Here is a 24,359-nt window from a genome sequence, read left to right as displayed (position 1 = left end):
ATCTTTTAAAAAATGCTGAAAATTAAATTAAATATAAAATGTTAATTTAATTTTTAAATAAAATTTACATTTAATTGTTTGCTCAAGCAAAGCTAGCTACAATGATTCTAAGGTGCTCAAGATGAACGCCATAACATTGATGGCACTAACGACGCATATCATAATATCAGCAATATGACAGCATTGAGACTGTCAATTTCATAAAATATTTTTGTTTTTGGAAATAAAAATGTATCTATAAAACAGTTTACCAAAGTTCTGTACAGCTTAAAAAAATAAAAAAGGTAAAAAATAAAATAAAATATTCGGACCAAATCTTGTGGACAACAGTAAAGGCTTCCTTAAAATGTCTTAAGAGGTGTGAAGGCTTCCTAAAACAAATATTTCTTAAAGTGCCCCTATTATGGATTTTTGAAAATTACCTTTCATGTAGTGTGTAACGCTGATCTAAGTGAATGAAAACATTCTGCAAAGTTTTAAATCTGAAAGTGCACTGTGTATAAACTTATTGTCTCTCAAAAGAAAGAGTCGACTCCGAATCATTGAAACGAGTCGTTTTTAAAACGAATCCCAAGCCGTTTCATGCTGACATCAACATGAAACATTAGCATATTGCCCACCCACTTGTTGGTCTTTTCGCGTTGGTCTGAATGAAAATGCAAATTCATTCTTTGCCAATAGGTGCTGCTTTTGGGGCTTTAAATAGCGGTTTCCCTGGTAACGCTGTACACAAAGCAGCACTGAGCTCGAAAAAAAAAAACGCTGTTTTAAAAAAAAGCTGTTTTTGGTTTATTGTTACACTACCAGCAAAATGCATTTATTTATTATTTTTTAAATAAGTGTCTCATGCTCACAATGACAGCATTTATTTGAACAAAAATACAGTAATATTGTCAAATATTGTTGCAATTTAAAATAACTTTTCTATTTCAATATATTTTAAAATTTAATTTATTTGTGTGATGGCAAAGATTAATTTTCAGCATTTTAATCACACTGCTTAATATTTTTGTGGAAATACAGTATATTTTTCAGGAATCTTTAATGAATTTCCCTGAACTATGTCAAAGTCTTTACTGTCACTTTTGATCAATTAAAAGCATACTTTCTGAATATAAGTATACATTTCTTTGAAAACCAAAGTTATATTACTGACCTCAAACGTTTGAAAGGTAGTGCACATTGATAAATGTATAAATCATACTGAACAAAAACTAACTGAAATATCTTTCTGACAGCCTCTCAACTCATCCATCACAACATTTAACAACATATCACCATAACAAATGAGTGGAAAAACGATTTGCACTTTAGTCACGTCCTCTTGTCAAACCTTTCCACAATCACAGCCTTTTTTTTCAACTGCTGCAACAAACAGCAAGGCCTAAATGGAGCGAGACAAACCTCGTTGCACAGGTCAGTTTGGGCACGGCGACTAAATTTAGTGCCATGTCCATGCAAAAGAAGCCTTGCACAATAATCCTGTTTGGGAAAGTCCCTTGTTCTTACTGTATTGTTGTAGCTGGTCCATATTAGGTATGTGGTAAAGCCATGAGCAAGTGTGCACAAATATACAGATACGCATTTCCACACAGATCTAGAAGTTGGGGAGGCTAGACAGCATGTGGTTTGCCCTGTCGCACTTCTCTTTGTGTTCAACAACACACTTCCCCATCCTCTCTGCCTGCTTTGCTCGCTCTGCGCTCAACTTTTGCATAATCTATCTGCTTCCCTATTATTCAGTCCATTACCTCTCTCTCCTCAGATTGCATCCCTCTTTTTCCCTTTCCCTGGTAACAGCATGTGTTATCCTGACAACCACCTCAGAATACCTCTGTAAACAAACAAATTGTGGAGGGCAATTGGCTTGTGTTGTTGTGCAGTGACCAAACAAATGCCTCTCTGTTCATGAACCAGGCCATATTATGCAAGGCCAAGTAATGCGATTCATCCTCTGATATGTTTCAGATTCACTCAGCGCCACAAAAGACCACTTGTATGGCTCTAATGAGGAGCTTTAAAGTTGATATCTTTCTTCTTTTCATGGGAATAGTTTTGCAGCATTAAGCCAAATATCAACCTGCCTGACCATCTATAAACAAGGATTGAAAAACCCTGTACCAAAATATCTCACATTACAGTAAGCAAAGAACTTACATCAGCAAGAGCATCCTTGCTTAGTATTACCTCTTGATCTGCCTGCACTTTTTTGGTTTTCATTCAATCTGCGTAATACGTCAAACCAAATCCACAAACCCAGGGTTCGCTGTTTGGCCCGTTTCACTTCACTATCTATACCGGGTCACTCGGTACAGTCATCCAATCACATGGCTTTTTTTTTTTTATCAAATGTCATGCCGACAATGATGCGCTTATTGACTCAACTAACCTTTAAACACCCTTGAGATATGATCTAGCAAACCAACAAGGACCTCCAAATTCCTGTTCTTATCAAAATGCTTTTGAATTCAACATACTTTCATATCTGAAATCTTCTTAAAACATGCCTGGGTCACATTTGACCTCAAAATAAACAGTAGAAGTAAAAATTTAATTCCCCATATTTGAGGAACCATTGCATATTTTTTTTAACTGTGGCATTATTTTAACTATTTTAATTTCATTCATTTTAATTTTGTGTGTGTGTGTGTGTGTGTGTTTTTAATGCATATCCCACTTCACTGTACAGTGTTTCCCCTACCATTATTTTAGGGGGGCGGCCCACCCCCCAACGGCACCCCCCAACTATCCTCATCATATACACACAGAAATGTAGAGGTATTCACGGCAACCCGTCAAAATAAAAGTTCGGTTTCACATGAAGACATTGGGCAGAACGTAATAGACTACTACTAAAACTATTAAAACCTTATCTTTAAGGAATAATCATACAATGTCTTCAATGTTATTATCAATATTAGATCCCCTTTATTTTCCAAAAATAAGATGTGTTTAATGTTTATTCATTAAAATTAAACGAATGTTTTGATGTCGGAATTTTTATTTATTTATTTTGAATATAATATAATATAATATAATATAATATAATATAATATAATATAATATAATATAATATAATATAATATAATATAATATAATATAATATAATATAATATAATATAATATAATATAATAGTTATTAATAGTTAGTAAAGTAATTGTTAAGTTTAGGTATTGGGTAGGATTAGGGATGTAGGATATGGCCATGCAGAATGTGTGTTTTATAAGTATAAACAGCCAATATTTTAATAATATACATGCTAATAAGCAAATAGTTAATAGTGAGAATTGTTCCCTATACTAAAGTGTTAACATATATATAAACTGTAGTATAATAGGCTTCTTATATATTTAATTTGCTTTTGGGTGTAATTGTGGCCTAGAGATATAGAATGAAGTGAATCTGGAGTTTAGGAACTTGCAAACCCTGAGCACTTACTGAGAAAGGTGTAGCAGCAAAATAAATCCTCTTAAAAGAAGATGATTTACAATGAGTAAACTCAGTAATTCCCCTATTAACACTAGAGAATGTTACCCCGCACACACACATACACACATTTAAAGTGCAGACTACCCCCTAGTTCTCTCCTTCTTTCATGTGGTTTCTTCACATCCTTCAAAAGACACCCAAATGACTCTGCAAACCGGCTGCAAATGTGTCATGCAGGTTATCCACAAAACCCTTTTAGCGCTGCAAGAATGCTTAACCAATCTAACCCAACACACTGAGGCTGACGCTGACAAGCGCAACAGGTTTGTAACACATTATCTGGAATTAAAGAGACAAAAAAGAGACTATTTAAAGACCATTATAGATTTTTTACACATTGTAAAATTATTTCAATTGAATTTATGCACATTTCCATCCTCAATTCTTATTATCATAATATGAAAAATATCATTCGGATCACTGTAATGTAAAAAACAGTAGTGTTTACAGATCATGGCTATATATGTTGTAATATCTTTATACTGATAGTATGTACAGTATGTAAATTATCATTGTATCCTAGCTAAAGCTCTTTACTATGAATATTTATTAATTCAATTTAATTTAAATTAATTTCTTATTTATTCATTATTATTATTATATTATGGTCATTCATTTCTTTTTTCCATTTTCCATTTTCTCCAAATAAATTTCTCTCTGGGATAGAGACTGAAATTGTTTGAAATGTAGGTCCCACTTTATATTAGGTGGCCTTAACTACTATGTACTTACATTTAAATTAATTATTTGGTACAATGCACTTATTGTGTACATACATATTTTTACATTGTACTTATATTTAAAAAAAAAAATACCAGCATGTAATTACATCTGTAAGTAATTTCTGTAATTACATTTATAATTACACTGTTGACCCATCCCTTACACCTTAACCGTCCCTAACATCCCTAACCTTATCCGTATCCCACCTCAGTAGTAACAAGTGTTTTGCAATACAATATGAACACAATAAGTACATTGTACTTATTTTTTGATGCAAGTACATAGTAATTAAGGCCACTTAATATAAAGTGGGACCAAAATTTATTTGCAAGTTCCTAAACTCCAGACTCACTTCATTCTGCAACATTTCTAGACCAAAATTACACCCAAAATCTAATTAAATAAGAAGCTTATTACAGTACAGTTTATATATATATATATATATATATATATATATATATATATATATATATATATATATATATATATATATATATATATATATATATAATATATAATATATATGTTAACACTTTAGTATAGGGACCAATTCTCACTATTAACTAGTTGCTTATTAGCATGTATATTATTAACATATTGGCTGTTTATTAGTACTTCTAAAGCACATATTCTGCATGACCATATTCTACATCCTTTATCCTACCCAATACCTAAACTTAATAATTACCTTACTAACTATTACCATAATAACTATATTATATTATATTATATTATATTATATTATATTATATTATATTATATTATATTATATTATATTATATTATATTATATTATATTATATTATATTATATTATATTATATTAATGTTTTATTTTATAGTATTAAAATAATTATTGAAAACATTAATTAATTATTGAAAATAATTAAATCATTTGATATTTAAATTTGAACAGACAGTGGCAGTTTTAAATCACAACTGAAAAACAGTAATAGATAGACAGATCTTCAGCAAAAGAAAGAAACTGACATAGGTTTGGAAAACCTGAAAGGTTAGAAAAACTATTTTAGAACAACTTGAGTAAAAATATCCCTAAATATAGGTTTCATTTTCTTGCAGAATAATTATTTGACTTGTTTTAATGTAATTTTGAGGTGAAATATGACCCACACGTTTTGTGAGATTTATAAGGACTGAGCTGTATGAGATTTTGTGAGCCTTTATAAGGTAAACAAAGGTGCCACATTGTCATGATAAGGAGAACACAACATTTCACGTCATTATGGACACTTTTATCTCTTTGTGTGTACCTGTATCTGTCCCTCTCAATCACTTTCCTCTCTTTTTGTGTCTCTCAATCACAAAAGCACACAGTGACCCAGTTAGCACAGACGCGGAGCTGTCAAGAGTGTTTTCTACATTATTCACCACGGGCTTGGCTTATGTAATGCAGTCATGTGAGCGTGTGCCTGTTGGGAAGCCGTAGTATCATCAAGTAGAATGCCTATGCTAATAACAGGGCTGATTATGCAACGCGCCTATTTACAAAAGCACCCACGCAAATACAAAAGCATAGAAACCAGCCCTGCCAGGCCGGGACATCTAATTGCTCAACAATCTGACTACAAAATTTGACATTGACTGCCTCCGCCGCCATGCATCACCCTCCCTGTCCGCGCGCAACCTTGCATCGAGGCTAGCCATTTGACAGGTTGCCATAGCAACCACACTGCACCTGCAAAACCCTGACTGTGTGACTGCAGACGGTGACGTGTGGCCCTGCTCTGAACTGGACTGCCTCCAGTTGACGATCTGAGTGATCGCTTTGCCTTAGTGTCACTGATTAACATATTACTATCAGACTACTGCCAATACTGCAATATACAGCGGTTTTATGCACATTTTCTGTATGCATAAAATATACAGATTATTTATTTTGCCAAAATGACTAGTATACCACTTTAAGCTAAACAAAAACAAAACCATACAAATATATACACACACACACACAATTATATATATATATATATATATATATATATATATATATATATATATATATATATATATATATATATATATATATATATATATATATATATATATATATATATATATATATATGCTTTTAAAACATTAATAAATATAAAAGTAATAAATGTTAACTGAAATAAAATATATAAAAACTTTAACTTTTCTAATTTTAATTTTGTTTAACTTGTAGTAAAATAACTAAACCTAAAACTAAAATAAATATAGACAAAAAAAACCCCTACAAAAAACCATCAAAAGTATCATCAAAACAAAAATGACTAAAACCTCTAAGTCCGTCTGCAATTATTATTTTTTTTATTATTATTTTAAATTAGCATTTTTATCAGGCTCTTACAAAATACAAAACAGCCAAATATGAACAAACATATCAAAAATGAAAAATACCCATTTTTGTTGCCAAGATGATATAGAGACACTTATTATTTAAACATGCAGCTTCATGAGTTCATGTCACAAACATGAGGTCGTGTGATACTATAGTACAATACTGTACTTACTAATAATGCCTATTTTTAGCCATTTTAACCTACCATAAATATATTCATTAAGTAGAAAGTTGCTATTCTTGAAAACAGCCTTAGCCTCCATGCATTCCTTTAGTTCCTCTCTCATTTTCTCTCTCTCTGCACTTTCTGTTTTCTTCAATTTACCCACTGACTCCTCAGTGACCCGAGCTATCTGTCCCGCCTGTATCGGCCTTATTAGTGTTTTCTTATCTCAATTCAATGCATGCTCTCCTTCCCTCTTCCTGTTTTGCACCAAGGGAGGATACCCTGCATTTCAAAGGAAAGGACATAGCTTTCCTACACATAGATGAGATATGCAAAACCCCCACCTTGCATCAAAACAGCAATTCAGATAAAGGGTCTGGATATGCTTTAGTTCACATGGTAATTAGCTCTGTCATGTATACTGTTGATTTCACCACATATGCCCTGGATCAGCTGACACACAAGTGCCACAATCACTGTTTACTACAGTATCTGAATTCAGTGCAGATTTTGCACATGACATGAGAGGTTTAAAAGCAGAACAGAGGCTTAGCTCATGTAAGTCATAAAAACAACCCCCAGCTAATCTCACCTGTATGACAGGGTTCCCTCCCTCCAGCAGAGCGATGGCCAGCAGGATGCTTTCCTGGAAGATTCGGTCACTCGTGGCGTTCATGATGAGGTCAATGACCAGGTCAGATGCACCTTCTCTGTCCAGATGACACTGCACTTCTGCCAGGCTAATCTCCCCTCGACTGCCCACTGAACCTCCACCACCTCCTGGGAATAAAGAATAATAAATATAAATATTATATGCATGCCACAGTTCAAAAGTTTCAAGAGAGGGTACGTTTTTGAAAGAAATACTTATTTTGCAAGGACGCACTGAATTAATCAAAAGTGACAGTAAAGAAATTTTTGATGCTACAAAAGCTTTCTATTGCAAATAAATTCTGTTCTTTTTAACATTCTCTTCATCAAAAAATCCAGCAAAAACAACATATTGCAGTTCCAAAAATACATCAAGTAGCACAACTGTTTTTGACATTGATTGTAACAAGTTAAATGTTTAATATAATTGTTGACCAAATCAGCATATGAAAATGTAGCTTTGCTATCACAGGAATAAATTATTTCTAATATGAAAAATGATTTACAAACATGCACTTTAATATTTGAATATGTAATGTTTAACATTTAAAAAATTAAACATTTATTTTTATAATAATGTAACTATGTTTTTACTGCATTTTACATCAAATAAGTTCAGCATTGAGAGCATGAGAGACTTCTTTTATGAACATTAAAAGATCTTACCAGGCACTGGAATATTGGCTTAATCAGTTCAATGCATTTATATGACATATCATATGACAATATTTTGATATTACTTTTTGATTTACTTTAAAATTTTGAATTTTAATGTGCATGTACACACATTCACTGAAAACGTATTTCATTAATTACAGAAGTAAATAATTTATTAAAATTATTATAATTTTGTCCAAATACAAGTCCATTTCTTATATAATTGCTGCCCTTTTTCAGTTCCGATGAAATTTTAATGGTACAACAAAAATCAAATAAAATCAAACCAATTCATGACCAAAACTCAACTGTAATCAGTGTCGAACAGGCCTTTTTGATGAGATGTTGCACTAACTTTACATGAAATCTAAGGACAGGTACTCAATAAATGACGTTTATGGTTTACGTTTATAGTTTTCCTATCATCTGCAGTTTCCCTTAAAGCGATATCTGCTTTAACTAGACTTTCTTAAGAAGGTTCGTCTGGAGGCTATTCACACAGGAAGTGCAGGTGCCACATTCTTGTTGCCTGGCAACAGCGATGGCTCTGAATATATAGGACACATAGCATAAAGAAGAAAGTGGTCGAGGAGGAGGTGAGGTATCTTTAGCAGTGGGGTATTACAAAAAGAAGTTGGTGTCTATGTTTGAAAAGGTCAGCTTGAATCATCTATTATAAGAAACTTAAGGTTCTGCACAAACCTGTAGGAGTCTTGGTCTGCCCGCCGGGGGTGAGCGGCCCATTGCTGAAATTGGTCAAACTGTCTCGCCTGCCTCCCGGCTTGAAGTTGCCATAGTAACGATTCACCAGGACTTGCCTCAAAGCTTCACTCTGACAACAGGGAAGGGGGCGGAGTCACATGGGGGGCATTATGACATACATCATCAATGCCGAACATCAGTGTGCAACCATGACAGACATCATCAAATGATGGATTTGAAAATCAATAAATAAATTATGAAAAACTATTTTTTAATACAAATTTTAGATATTATATTGTATCTTTTTTGTTTTTACGGAGAAATACACATACGTATCCTTCCACAGCTGGTCAATGACAAACAAAGAGTTTTCCAACATTTAAAGGGGTCATGAGAAATCAAAAATTTGCTTTGATATTTTGGCATATAAGAGGACTTTGCACCATTAAAAGTCCTGCAGGTTTCATAGCTTAAAACATCCTCCTCATTATAAACAAAGCATTTATTTAAATCAAGCTCTAAAAACGGCTTGTTTTGGATCTGAGGGACAAGCTGACGTCACCTGGGTGCAGTCGTTTGCATAAACACTGCCTCCAGAGCAAGACATCGACAAATTGTCGTCTTCCCACCATAGCCCCTGTCCACTGGCATTCAGCCGCAAAATGTGAGTCAAAAGCAAATTGAAATTACAATCACTGCCGCCATCTTGTTTACACTGGTTACAGTATAAAGATGTGCGAGTGAAAGATGTGTGTGAAAGAAAGGTTTAAAAAGTGAAAGATGTGTGTGAAAGAAAGGTTTAAAAAGCTTGTTTGTCTTTGTACAAACATCAGAAGGATCCCAGCGCAAGTAACAAGTGGATAATTTATTTTTAATGGCACCCCAGATCGTGTCTGAGGATTGGTCGGAGCATATTGTTTTGTAAACGAGGCACAGTGCCATGGAGAGTTCACAAAGAAACATTTGTGGAAAGATGAAGCAATACTAGATCTGACTGCAGATGCATCACAAACAGTAAGTAAATGATTTCATAATGCTCTGTTTTATTTTGATTATGTTGTCAAAACACTCAAATGCAATAGTGAGGGGGCATTGATGCAGTTAGTTTGCAATGACGTTAGTCAATCATAAAAGTAGCTGATTACTGAGAAGACTTCAAGGACACACCCCTTAAAAACAGGTCGTTTCAGAGAGAGGGGCAGAATGAGGGTTGAAAATAATAATTTTTCCACATATTTATTTTTTTTTTGTGCAAAAAAAAAAAAAAACTTTATTAACGTTATAAGTAAACCTCAAGGAACATATTAAAATGAAAAAATCCATGTAATGACCACTTTAACTTGAAGCCTGTTTATTGTTCGTGTTCGGAGTCAGTCAGATTTTCTTTAATAGTTATTATTAATAGTTTAATTCAGGAAGAATGCGTTAAATTGATCAAAAGTGATAGTAAAGACATATAAAGTATTTCTATTTAAAAAAAATAGAAATAAATTAAAACAAGCCTCTAAATAAAGACATTTCTCTTGAACTTGAACTTTCGGTCCTAAAAAATATTTTCCCATAAAAAACAAATGAGCAGCACAACTTTTTTCAACATTCATAATAAGAAATATTTCTTGAGCACCATAGAACTAAATAAGGCTTTAAAAAAAAAAAAAAAAAAAAAAAACTACAATAGAAAATAGTTATCTTAAATTGTTATACTTCACAATATTACCGTTTTTACAGTGCAGTCTAATCTTAACCAAACTTTTGAATGATAGTGTATTAAAAATGCTAAATTGCTTTGGCTTATACTGCTTCATAATAATACTTGCTACACCTTTAAAGAGCATAACTCATAATAAACTTTGAGTGCTCACTTAGCAAAGGTGTAACTATGTATAGGTTATGCAGTATGTTATAACTGTCTAAAGGTGTATTATTGTAATATATAATATGGAAATTCTCAGTAATGTGTTACATAAATAGGCTTCAAGGAAGGTGTTCCCGAATTAATTTCCTTTGTGGGATGCCACTCAACTCCTCCTCAAGACCAATCCCTACCTCATCCTGTTACATCTGATTAGTTCAGTCAGAAAGAGGTCAGAAAGTGGTCAGAAAGGAAGACAGAATCTGATAACGCTAGATCCCTTTCCTTAGTCGCATCTGACCTCATAATACCAGAGGCCTCGGATACAAGACACCACACCAATTAAGACTAATCCTAATTCAGTGATTACACAGTTAAAAACAAACCCAACTGCTCACTCGAAACACCCCGAATCCGAGTCCGTGGAACCACACACACAATATCACGATGTTAATCACCTATTAACAGATCAATTCAAACCTAAAGAGCAAAGAGTCATCCAGAGAAGCCTCCACCCATTTGGATCAAACAGGAGGGTGTGAACAGGGCGAGTTTGTGAACAGGCAACTCAAGCGGTGGCCAGGGTGTGCGTCCCGTGCCCCATTTCTTTACCTACCCTTCTCTGATCCTCCAGTTGCTTCTGAGGCTGGTTTGGATCAAACTCCTGAGTGACGTGAGTTAGCAGAAAGCAAATAGGAGGAAAGAAAAATGAGAAGCATAAAAAAAAGAAAGGGGTCAAGACTGAGAACATTAGTACACTATTTAGACATGCACAAAAAAGTGGGGTAGATTACATCATGCAGTTAAATGAGAGGCTTGGGGTGGGTGTGTGTGTGTGTGTGTGTGTGTGTGTGTGTGCGCATGTGCGTGTTCGTGTTCGTGAGAAGACAGGCGCTGAGGAACATCATGCAGAGCAGAGGAGCATGAGCTTCAGTTTATCCATAAAGCCCTAAAATAATCTTTGAAAGGAAGCAGGAAAGGGGTAAAACAGGAAAACTAATAAACAATGCATTGCATATTATTTGTTTTTGAATCTCCTGCCCTTTAATGAATACTCTGTACTCTGTTGTTTGGCAGCATCAAACTCCGCTAACCTATTCTACAGGCCATCTGTTTTATGTCGGACCGTAGCTGTGCTGCTACAGCGGCAAGAGCGGGAATGAAACCATGTTAATTACATAAGCACCGCACAGGGCGCCAAAGCTAGAAACGTAAGCCATGAGTGAGAGGAATGAGAGAGAAAACTTTTATCCAGATTATGTAATGGATCCTGTGTACTATTGACACACACTGCGGCCCATGCCCTCAACTGCCTTGGAAAAGCAGTAGGTGTGTTTTTCGTCCTTTCTTCTCCCTGTCTGTCATACAGTACACACGGATATACAGTATGTGGGTACATGCAAAATGTACAATAGGACAGGCCACTTTTCTGCAGCCTTGGTTTCAGAAGGTTTCTTCCTCATTCAGTTTCTCCACTGGCATTTCAAAAATAAATAAATGAACTGAAAGAAGGATTTGAAGTCATAAACCAATTCAACTAGTTCACAGAATGAAAGAAAAACTTCGAAAACTTTGGAAAGTCAGAGAAATATAAATATTATTAGCTGTAATTTAGCTGTTCTTGTTGCAACAGCAACTTTTCTGATTGGGGATCCATAGAGGATCTTTCTTTAGGATTCAACCTGAAATTTGGTGAGTAAACTTTGATTTGGATTCGCAAAATATTTCCGAAAATCAGAGAAAAAAAATGAAAAAGTACAAGGAATTAAAGGGATAGTTCAACCAAAAAGTTAAATTCTGTCATCATTTATTCACCCTCATGTCGTTCCAAACCTGTATGAGTTTCTTTCTTATGTTAAACATAAAAGAAGATATTTTAAAGAATGCTGGTAATCAAAAATTCGATGGTCCCCATTGACTTCCATAGCATTTCTTTCCCTACTATGGAAGTCAATGGGAACCAATAACTGTTTGGTTCTTCAAAATATCTTCTTTTGTGTTCAGCATAAGAAAGAAACTCATGTTTGGAAAACATGAGGGTGAGTAAATAATGACAAAAACACATCCCATGAAGCTAAGTGAATGACAGACATGACAATAAAATGTAAAACTATTGACTTAATATTGTTAATATAATAATACTAACAATAATTACAATTATTATTAAATTCAACATAATTATTATAGCAAAATATTAAAAAACAAATATACAAGTTGTTCGAAAGTGTAGGAAAACTTATTTACTTAAATTATTTGCAGTGTTTCATGGGAGTGGAAGGTCAATGTGTTGAATTCTTTGAGCATGTTTTTTTTTGTTGCCATAATAACAGCAACTTTAATTGGAGGATCCTTCTTCGGAATTTAATCTAGAATTTGGTTAGTAAACACGGTTTAAAAATAAAATTGCTGAAATCATACAAATTCCGATTTCTACAGAAGCATATATCTCCGAGCACATGGTATGCTTCTTTTGAAAGGTCATTTGTTATCAGGTAACTTCTCAATGGAGAAAATGAATGGGTTTTGACGTCCAGATCCCAATCAATAATCAGCAACACCAAAAAGATGTCAGCTTATTGGTATATTTCCACACCGAGGGGGGAAAACAGATCTAAGAGGAAAGATCTAAATGTGGTGTGTGCCAGCGTGGGGCTTTGCTTTCCCATTTGCATGGGCAGAGATGACTCAAAGCGGAGATAAAGAGGCTATTGCAATGCAATGAGGAAATAACATGGTATGAGACAATCAACTACTGACTGCAACAACCCATATTCCCACATCCCAGCCCAAGGTTGGCAGGAAGGGTGAATATGTGTTGGACACACCTCTGCTGGGACCTCTGGTTCTGGTGGGGGTGCAAGCTAATGGAGATAAAAAGTCATGAGTTAGTTAATGCAGATTAGTCTCTGGCATTGCTAGAACGTGTTAATGCCCTCGACAAACTAGAAACTCAATGCAGTGTGCATCAGACCAATCAGAAATAACCAGCCTGAGAGAATAGACTTTCCTACACTTAAGCATATGCTGATTGGGAAGGCTGCACATTCATCTATGCCAGCGTAGGGTTGAATGACCTCAGCAGGTAAGCCTATATTTCAGGTGCTTATCAAAAAGGGTTATCACAGTGGGAAAACGGGCTAAAATGGGCACACAAACGTATTATAATTGATAAAAGGCTTCAATACCGAATCTCGAGCAGTTATGTAATGCATTCTCAAGCCGTGACTTGGCAGAAAAGAACATTAATCTTAAGTGTTACCAAGTTGGGTGTGGAAAAAAGTGTTTTTTGTGTGTGTGGTTGATTTTCAAAAAGGTATGTGCAACTTGTTTGGTCCTGTCACAACGTTTGAGCGGGTAAGTATTTCCACAATTATTGGTGCATCGGTAAGACAAGAAAAGACACATAAAATCAAAAAGTTAAAGTCGTGCAAGAGCAAAACGGAACGAGCAAAGCAGGCGACATGCACGGCACACAAACAGTTCCTTGTTCGACATGTCAGAGACAATGAAAAGGATGACTAGTGTGAGTATAGTACTATCGACCAAAAAAAAAAAAAAGATTCAGATAGCATAAACACTCAGTGCCATTTGATATCATAAACATTTGCTTCAAAAGGATGCAAAGAGGAAAATTTGAGCATGTTGTCTGGAACCATTCTAACAAAGAAAAAGAGGGGGGTTCTAAATTAGCAACAGCCATGACGCACGCGCATGTTTGTGTGAGTAATACTGCAACCAGTAAGGAATCTCCCTTTCTGCGACATCATTTTTCAGCTGGAAAATAATGCTGCTGCAAAACACAAGGTGTGAATGCGAAATGTCCCTCTTTAGCCACCATAAACGCACACTTTCATCACATGCTATAAAAACACTTTCTTGTGAATTTCCCCACGAGAAATCGATAAAGCACATCCATTCATCTGCACATCCGTCCGGTAATGAATCCAAATTCGATTTAACACTGACTTTCAAAGAGCTCTTGGCTACTTTTTCTCCCAGTGCAAGTCACAAGTTTGTGTGTCACAAGTTTGTCGAGTGTGGGGACGAAACACCTCGCGCATTCACTGATATCACGGCTTTATTCTTTGCGGTGCATGTCAATGGCGAGAAGCTTCGAGGGTTCATTCCAGTCACTGTCATTGTCTAAAAAAGCACGGTTGGGTTTGCAAACACACTTCCTAACCCGATGAGCTCAATAACATAAATGTGTGTCTGTCTTAAAGCTCTGGCCTGAAGGAAACTCACTCGGTGACCTCATTTATGCATTTCAGTCTAATAAGACGGAAACTGAACTGTTGCGTTCACAAAAGGGTTTAGGTTGTTGTATGCCCACCAGAGGGTCTTCACCACTGCCAGTGTCTTTTGGTAAACAGCCCGTCGCACTTTTATTGCCAATTATTGCAGAAGGTCACACATCAGTAAAGAGCCTGGATTCCAGGAAAAAAACGAGGAAAAAAAGAAGGGCAGGTCTTATGTAACCTCTGGTTGAGAGCTGGCGGGAGTCCAGGAATCGTGCTGCACAAAGGCGAGGAAACTGGGACAGCGGCGTGCGCGGGGACGGATGTGTCCACAGCTCCCCCTGATGGATGACACGAGACATGCAGAGGAGGAGCCACAGATAACAGAGTACACACGAGGACAACAGACCCCAACTGACACACACTGACTACTGGAACTAACTCAATCTACTGACAGACAGAGAGAGAGAGAGAGAGAGAGAGAGAGAGAGAGAGAGAGAGAGAGAGAGAGAGAGACATACAGAGAGAAAGAGAGGGACAGAGCAAAAGATAGACAGGAAAAGACAATGAAAAATATAAACAAAATGAAACAACACGGGGAGAGAGGTAGAAAAAGAAAATGAGAGAAAGACAGAAAGAAAGATGATGACAGACAGAAAAAAACAGAACAGAGAGTAAGACAGAAACAGAGGCAGACAGAAAGACTGATAAATAAAAAAATAAAAGGTCACTTTATTTTAAGGTTCAATTCTCGTTATTATTAACAAACCATTAACTATGACTTTCACCTCAATAAACTCCTAATTTGCTTCTTATTAATAGTTAGTGAAGTAGCTGTTAAGTTTTGGTATTGGGTAGGATTAGGGATGCAGAATATGGTCATGCAGAATATGTGCTTTAGAAGTTTTATAAACAGCTAATATGTAATTAATAGGCATGCTAATAAGCAACTAGTGAGAACTGGTCCCTATACTAAAGTGTTACCAAATTAAAAGAAAATGGAAAAAGAGACAGGCAGAGATAAGAGTAAAAAAAAAAAAAAAAGAGAGAGAAAGAAAGAGAGAGAAAGAGAGAGAGAGAGAAAGAAAGAAAGAAAGAAAGAAAGAGAGAGAAAGAAAGAAAGAAAGAAAGAGAGAAAGAAAGAAAGAAAGAAGACTACTTATGGCTGAGAGAGGGTCTAGCACAGTCCAGGTTAAGGAGACACACACACACACACACCTCTTCACTCACACACGTATACGTACACGCACTCACGCATACACAGTCACACGCACACATGCACACACATGCACACCCCGCTCTCTCCATCCACATTACATAAGCTTCTCTGCTCAGCAGCACAGACGCATTGTCCACCTAAAGCCATATTATCCTCCCCATCCCTCTTACATCACACACACAGACAGAGACTTACACTCTGTGACAGGAGACACATTCTCTTATGCAATATAAAGATGAAGAGAGCGACACAGAGGGAGAGGTGTCATATGTTATGAGCAGGGATGGTCAGTGAACACATGTGCTGTGAACACGTGTGTGTGTAAGTGTGTATGAGGGCTCAGACTCATGATGCGCTCTAAGGACACAACCTCCCAATCACCATCAAAAACAGCAATCATGCAAAATATCCATCAGATTCGCAACAGGTGATTGTACCCTTGTAATATTTGTATGTATATTTATGGATGGATGGATGGATGGATGTGTGTATGTGTATATATACACACACATATACACAGTGGTGGACAGAATTATTGACACCCTTGATAAATGTTAAAAAAAAAGCCTGTAAAAATTAATCTGCATCATTAATCCTTTTGATCTTTTATTAAAAATTTTTTTTAACCTTTCATTGAACTAAAACAATTGAAAATGGGAGGAAATATTATGTGAGAAATGTTTTTCTCAAATACACATTGGACACAATATTGACACCCCTAGAAATTATTATGGAGTTAAATATCTCTGAAGTATATTCCCATTCATATTTACAATTTTGAGCACTCCAGGGGGATTATGATCCAGCCATGGCTTCCTGTTTCACAGAAATATAAATAGGAGAAAAAACAAAGTCCAAATTCTCTTAATCATCCATCACAATGAGAAAAATCAAAGAATATATTTCTGATGTGCAGCAAAAGATAATTGAGCTTCACAAATTAGTGAAGTGGCTTTAAGAAAATAGCTAGAGCAGTATTGCCACCATCAGGGCAATAATTAAGAATTTCCAATCAACATAAAATGTTACGAAACTGTCTGGAAGAGGATGTGTGTCTATATCGTCCTAATGCACGGTGAGGAGGAGAATTTAAGTGGCTAAAGACTCTCCAAGGACCACAGCTGGAGAATTGCAGAAAATAGTTGAGTCTCGGGGTCAGAAAAACTTTTTTTTAAAACAATTGTCAAACAGCACCTACATCACCACATGTTGTTTGGGAGGGTTTCAAGAAAAATTCTCCTCGCTCATCCAAAAACAAACTCCAGCATATTCAGTTATCAGACACGACTGGAACTTCAAATGGGACTGGCTTCTATGGTCAGATGAAACTAAAAAATGAGCTTTTTAGCAGCAAACACTCAAGATGGGTTTGGTGAACACAGGGATAAAAAGTACCCCATGTGTACAATGAAATATACTGCTGTATTTTTAATGTTGTGGGCCTATATTTCTGCTGGAGGTCCTGGACATCTTGTTTAGACACACGGCATCATGGATTCTATCAAATACCAACAGATAAAAAAATCAATAAGTGACTGACTCTGTTAGAAATCTTATAATGGGCCATGTTTGGATCTTCCAACCGTACAATAATCCAAACACAAACCTCAAAAACAACACAAAAATGGGTCACTGAGCACAAAACCAAGCTTCTGCTGGCCATTCCAGTCCTCTGACCTGAACCCTGTAGAAAATGAGTGAGTGAACTGAAGAAGCACCAACATGGAGCTGGGAATCTAAAGGGTCTGGAGTGATTCTGGATGAAGGAATGGTCTCTGATCTCTAGTCAGGTGTTCTCTAACCTCATCAGGCATTATAGGAGAAAATTTTGAGCTGTTAAACTGGCAAATGGAGGTTTCAAAAATGATTGAATAAAAGGGTGCCGTTAATTGTGGCCAATGTGTATTAGAGAAAAACATTTATTTCATAATGATATTTCCTCCAATTTTAAATTCTTATTCTCCAATGAAAGGTTAGATTTTTGTGATTTTTTAAAATAAAATATCAAAAGGATTAACAATGCAGATTAATTTTCACAGCCTTCTTTGATCATATTTACTAAGGGTGCCAATAATTCTGACCACCACTGTATATTATACACACACACACACACACACATACATATACAGTATTACAACATATATGTTTGTATGTATAAAGGGCCGTCACATTATATAACTTTATTTCGGGATGAATATACAAACACATTACCATTGAAAAATTTGGGATCTCAAATTTGAATGCAATTTATTCCTGTGATGCAAAGCTGAAATTTCAGCATTATAACTCCAGTCTTAAGTGTCATATAATCCTTCAGAAATCATTCTAATATGCCAATTTGCCGCTCAAGAAACATTTCTTATTAATATCCATGTTGAAATCAGCTTTACTGCTTAATATTTTGGTGGAAACTAATTTGTTGTTTTCAGGATTCCCTGACAAACAGAAAGTTCATTAGAACACAATTATTTAAAATACATTAATAATGTTACGAAATATTTGCATTTACTGTCACTTTTGATTACTGTGTCCTTGCTGCATGAAAGTATCAGTTAGTAAAATCTGATCTTACTGACCCCAAAAATTTAAAATGGTATATATACACACATACATATATATACTTGCATGTTTATACAAAATTGTGTTTGTGTGTGGTAAAAAAGACAAATGCTGACAACAACCTGCATCAAAGCCAGAACTTTCCACTAGAAAGGTATTTACCCATGAGTGCTTGTGTCACCTTATTTATCGAAATGCCCTGTCTTTCACTAGTAAGAATGTATTGAAGAAAAAAAAAAAAAGCACACATTGCATTTTTAAATGCCTCAAGCCGACCATTTGACGTTCTGTTTTTTCCTCAGGAGGAGTGTATTACTTAAACTTGTGAGATATGGTTTCTGCTGACCTTAATTTAACACCAAAACACCCAAAAACACACTGATGAACACACCCTTTCGTGACCTTTTACACTTCTCAAGTCATGATGACACACAAACAGACACATATACACAAATAACAATGCCATTTTTTCAGTCATGCCACACAACTGCATGGATGTTCAAGAACATTCACACATGTCTTCTTGTTATGGGGAGACTGGGTCACATTTCATCCCTGCAAGTGATAGGAGAGCAGTGACTATAAATATAGTATGAACTCCCACCTGCCTTCCTGACTTCAACTCAAACACACACACACACAGATGCTCACTTCAAACTTCGAATTTACAGATACATTGCCAACTCTCACACAAAAAGGACCAATGTAAAGCAACCACAAAGATCAGTATTACTCATAATTATAGTGCTTGCATGGCAGACCTACACTACATTTTTTAAATAAACAGCATACTTAAAGTTTGAAAACTTCCTACTGACTAAGATATTGTTCGAATATTTACTACTCAAAATCCAATTCAGATGATATTTGCACAATGGATTATGATTTGCATACTAATTTGGACTGACACCAAGTGAAGCAAAATGCTTTAAGATATAAAGTCTTGTTTTCAGAATTTTTTATTATATATATGAGTTTATGCTTAAAACAACAGAATCTTAATTCAGACTTTTTTTTTCTGGCCTCACTGCCATATATCAATGCATTTGTTCATTAATAAGAGTTTCAGATGTTGGGAACCAATTCAGAAATATAATTTTGTGTATTCTGACTTCATTTCTAACTGATCCTGCTTTTTCCACACCCTCAAAAAGTGTTTATGCATTTATATGCGTCAGAGATCCATCAGAGCTTTTTACAACATGGTGTGTGGATGCCATGCTGTTTCTTATTTATGCCTTTATTTTTGTGAACAGTCAACAGAAAACTAGCAGCAAAGCATTTTATTTATTCAGAACCAGACTTTTTTATGCAAGCACTTCCGGAAAGACAAATCTAATTATAAAATCATTCATGCTTTATTCTATTATGCATGCATTTCACTTTTCTCACATTAAAGGGTTAAATCACACAAAAAAAAAAGAAAAAAAAAGATTTATATTGCCAATAAACTGCTGAAGTTGCCATTTTTATGGCTTGTCAGGTCAAGAAATCACAAACTAAGACTGAAAACTGTTTTCAGTTGGAATTTTCTTTGCAAATGCACCTGAAAGAGCCACAATTTCACAACTTACCTGAACTGGGTTAGGCTATATTTCAGTTTCGCTAGATCATCAGCGTAATGTGTTTTTGGCTGGATTAATACTGTGTTATTATTGTAAAAACTCTGTAATTAATGTGAAAAACACCATGCCAATGATATATTGTGACGTCCCTGTTAAACCGCTACTGTTGTTGTGTCTCAGCAATGAATGTAACAGGAACGTAAACTTGAATTAACGCTAGACAGAGGAAGTGCGAACGCAGTGTGGTGGGCTGATACACTTACACGCATTTTCACCAGCACACGCCATCTAAAACAAGGCCAGTGGTAAAAACACATGCACACGAACACACACTGAAACTATCAGGTGAGGTTAACTGCACGCAACCTCAACACACACGGAGAGACAACAAAAACGGCCGGTTTGTGGTGAAGTCACGTTGACAAACACCAGCAAAAAGCTCAAAGGAAAAGAGAACAAGCACTAAGTAGGACGACTACATTGGCGCGAGAGCAGGAAGCCCAACTAAACATAGCAAATAATAAAAACAAAAATAAAAAAACAACCTCAGCCACATCCAGCTCATCATCAAAGGCAATTAGCTGGAAGAGAAGAGCATACAGCAAAGTTAGTATTGTGAAGGAAGGAATCAGAGAACGCTCAAATAAAAAAATGGCAAACGATGTTCGTTAGTGACATAACACAAGATTATTGTGATTGTTATTTATCAGCATTAGCTCTGAAAGCATTAGTTGCCAACTACAAAAACCTGTGACCAAATCTTGTCATTTGTAGTTAAAGACCCCATGAAGTCAGGAGTGGAGTTTTCTTTCCAAAAAGCAAAACAAAAATAAAAAAATAAAAATAAAAATAAAAATAAAAATAAAAATATAAAAAACAAAAACAAAAATATATAAATAAATAAATAAAGCAAAATAAAACAAAAACCATGTGATCAAAAATAAAATAAAATATTAAAACCAAGAATAAAATAAAATAAAAAATAAAATAAAAATCATATCAAATAAAACAACATACTGTGAATACACTAGCATTCAGGTCTCAAATCTAAAAGATATAGAATTAAAACCTTAAACTCATTTTTTTCAAGGAGTCTTTAAATTAGAAATTGGATATAGCCAGAGTTAAAGTTATGATAAAATCTTGGGCATTCACATATGTTAGTGACGTTAATTGGGTGTTAATTCATTTAGTGCTGGTAAAAAAATATATTTCTGGATGCAAAACCACATTAGGAAAATCAGCATGTCATTTAAAGTGTTAGGAGGACATGAGTCATGAGCAGATGCTCGTGTGTGTTTGTGTGCAATCATGTATATAAAAGTATATAGGCTAATAAAAACAGCATGCAGATGTTTAACATAGTCCTCTGAACTTGATTTTGGGCGGTAATGTGGCAAGACAGGAGTGAAATGTGTCCTGTGAGGCCTGTTTTACTATTTTTATGGGTAATATGGACAAATATACAGTAACACACACCAAGGGATTCTTGTAATTTCATCAAGATGTATAATAGTGCTGTAGAAGACGATTTGTGTAAGTGAAAGGATATTTTTAATTTGTTTTTTGCAACTACAGCATGTATGTTACCTTTTCCCCATAGCCACGGTCCTTTGTCATCATTTCTCGAAGCGTCTGCAAGACTTTTATACACAAACGCTCCTCATTCTCCTCTAAAAGCTGTTTAGTGTGTTTTATTAATCTGAAAGAGAAAAACACAGTATGTCTCACAAGTCTGTTATGTAATCTTTAGCAGACCTCAAAATGAATATTTGGTCTTTTACATTTTCAATTAATATTGTGATTATTTTTAATTTTTTTTAATAATGACCCCACATTAATGCAGTAAGACTGTGCTTACGGATATTCTGTAAACTGCTTTGTATAAAAGTGCTTGCTAAATGGCTTCACAGTGTCAGCCGCAACCTTTAGTAAACTAAAAAAAACCTCTGACTTAAACTGAAAAAAAGAAAAGAAACCAGATCTGCGCGGTTAATAGACTTTCATTTTGCTCCCACCGACAGTACAAGGGACGCTTACACTGTAATGAAACTCCATTCCTGAATCAGCTAATCCTGCATCTCAGCATTACTCCCACACGCAAACAAACACAGACGGCCACACAAACACACGGGTAATCTCTTTTGTAGCTCTGGCAGACGGAGAGGAGTCTCTCACCGCACAAGGACACACAGGTGAAGGACAGTAGGCACTACTGCGCAACTGCATAATGAGCCCCAGTGATTTATTTTTCATACGTTTTTGAAAGAAGTCTCTTATGCTCACCAAGGCTGCATTTATTTGATCAAAAATGCAGTAAAAACACTAATATTATGATATATTATTAGAATTATAAAGAAAAAAGGCAACCCAAAGAAACATATTCACAGATGCTATTGGTTCATGACATAAAAAGAGGAAGACTGTTATGACAGATTTGTCCTCTCAGTTCAGGAAGATGGTTTTATGGTTCAAGGTTTATAGGAAAAGCAAACTCACTTAGAGATGAAGCCTCCGCTCTCGCATTTCCGCCGAGCATCTGTGTTTTCAGGGAAGAGCAGCTCCGGGCGATGCAGTACGTCCACCAACACCGAGAGCTCAGCTTGAACCAGCGGCCGCAGACGATCCTCCAGAGCAGACACGATGTCCTGACAAACACACATTAGGGTACAAACTAAGACAACAATTCATTTATTTTGATCATGTGCAACTAAAGCTGTGCACAGTGACAATATAATATGTTTGACCACAGGATGTATAAGAGACACTCGGCAAGCACCATATGGGAAAACTGACACCGACGAGTGCATAAATGTGACTGATAACTTTATATTAGAAACTAAAACCTCACAAAGTATTTGTATGGCACATATCATACTTCAAAGAGAGACGGAAACTGGCTTATTTCATATATGTGACCCTGGACCACAGTCATAAGAGTAATTTTTTAATAACTAAGCTTTGCATTGATTGGTTTGTTAGGATCGGACAATATTTGGTCGAGATGCAACTATTTGAAATTCTGGAATCTGAGGGTGCAAAAAATCTAAATACTGAGAAAATCGCCTCGGAAGTTGTCCAAATGAAGTCCTTAGCAATGCATATTGCTAATCAAAAACTAAAGTTTTGACATATTTACGATAGAAATTTACAAAATACCTTCATGGAACATGATCTTTACTTAATATCCTAATGATTTTTGGCATAAAAGAAAAATTGATAATTTTGACCCATACAATGTATTTTTGGCTATTTCTACAAATATACCCCAGCGACTTAAAACTGGTTTTGTGGTCCAGGGTCACATATTATACACCAAGTTTGAGTTGGATTGCTTTTTATGCCTCTTCTGTTCACCAAGACTGCGTTTATTTGATCCAAAATATTTGTATATATTTTAAAATAGAATATTTTAGATGACTTAAAATGTAATATTTTAGTGATGGAAAAGCTGAATTTTCAGCAGCTGTTCTTTGGTCTTCGGTATCACATGATTCTAATATGCTGATTTGCTATTTGAGAAATATGATTATCATTGTTGAAAACAGCTGTGCTATTTTTGCAGAACAACCATGATACATTTCAGGATTCTTTGATAAATAGGAAGTTCAAAAGAACAGTAGCTATTTGTTTATTTATTTAGGGTTTCATGTAAATGCCTTTACTGTCATTTTTTGTCAATATAATACTTCTTTTTTTTTTTTGTTTAAATAATCTTTCTGACTCTACTGAGTACTTTTGTACATATTTTATTGAATACAATAATATTAACGATATTAAATTACATATTTATTTTATTAATATATCATCTATTGTTTATAATATTACTTTTCTAAATATTTTTCCTTTTCATGTGTGTAACAAACAGGCAATCATGTCACTTGCAACATCATACATGAAGGGAGCGTGTCGCTGTCTCTGTGTAAGAAGCAGTCTTGTATATTTTCATTGGCACTAGCAGGTGTGGTAAAAAGCCATTTTTGGACCCAGGCCACAAATATTCTCAGCACCAAGGGCATGATTTTTTTTTTTAAAGCGAGGGCTGAATCCAGCAGCCCTAAGGCTCATAGCACAGACATGAGCTGTGCAAACGTGTCTGAATACTCGCCAACTCACGCCACAGCTGCATGAGGGTGGAGACAGACGTGATGAAGCCATGGTTTACCGCAAACTCACCCTTCCCTTCCCCTCCCCCAGG

At 35.4% G+C, this 24,359-nt stretch overlaps 1 protein-coding gene across 1 annotated transcript in view; it reads right to left on the bottom strand.

Annotated features, from left to right (window-relative positions):
* The window catches only part of itpr1b (inositol 1,4,5-trisphosphate receptor, type 1b), a 140,989-nt gene that overhangs the window by 49,786 nt on the left and 66,844 nt on the right, over positions 1 to 24,359 (bottom strand). The window contains exons 38-44 of the mRNA XM_058790481.1: positions 22,661 to 22,809; positions 21,752 to 21,863; positions 20,707 to 20,742; positions 13,406 to 13,441; positions 11,197 to 11,244; positions 8,729 to 8,858; positions 7,311 to 7,498 (exon numbers count right to left, since the gene is read on the bottom strand). Of these exons, the coding sequence (XP_058646464.1) occupies positions 7,311 to 7,498; positions 8,729 to 8,858; positions 11,197 to 11,244; positions 13,406 to 13,441; positions 20,707 to 20,742; positions 21,752 to 21,863; positions 22,661 to 22,809 (699 nt within the window). The remainder of the gene's footprint in view (positions 1 to 7,310; positions 7,499 to 8,728; positions 8,859 to 11,196; positions 11,245 to 13,405; positions 13,442 to 20,706; positions 20,743 to 21,751; positions 21,864 to 22,660; positions 22,810 to 24,359) is intronic.

Source organism: Onychostoma macrolepis, chromosome 11, assembly GCF_012432095.1.
Source record: "Onychostoma macrolepis isolate SWU-2019 chromosome 11, ASM1243209v1, whole genome shotgun sequence".
NCBI classification, from domain to species: domain Eukaryota; kingdom Metazoa; phylum Chordata; class Actinopteri; order Cypriniformes; family Cyprinidae; genus Onychostoma; species Onychostoma macrolepis.
This window is presented reverse-complemented; position numbering and strand designations above follow the sequence as displayed.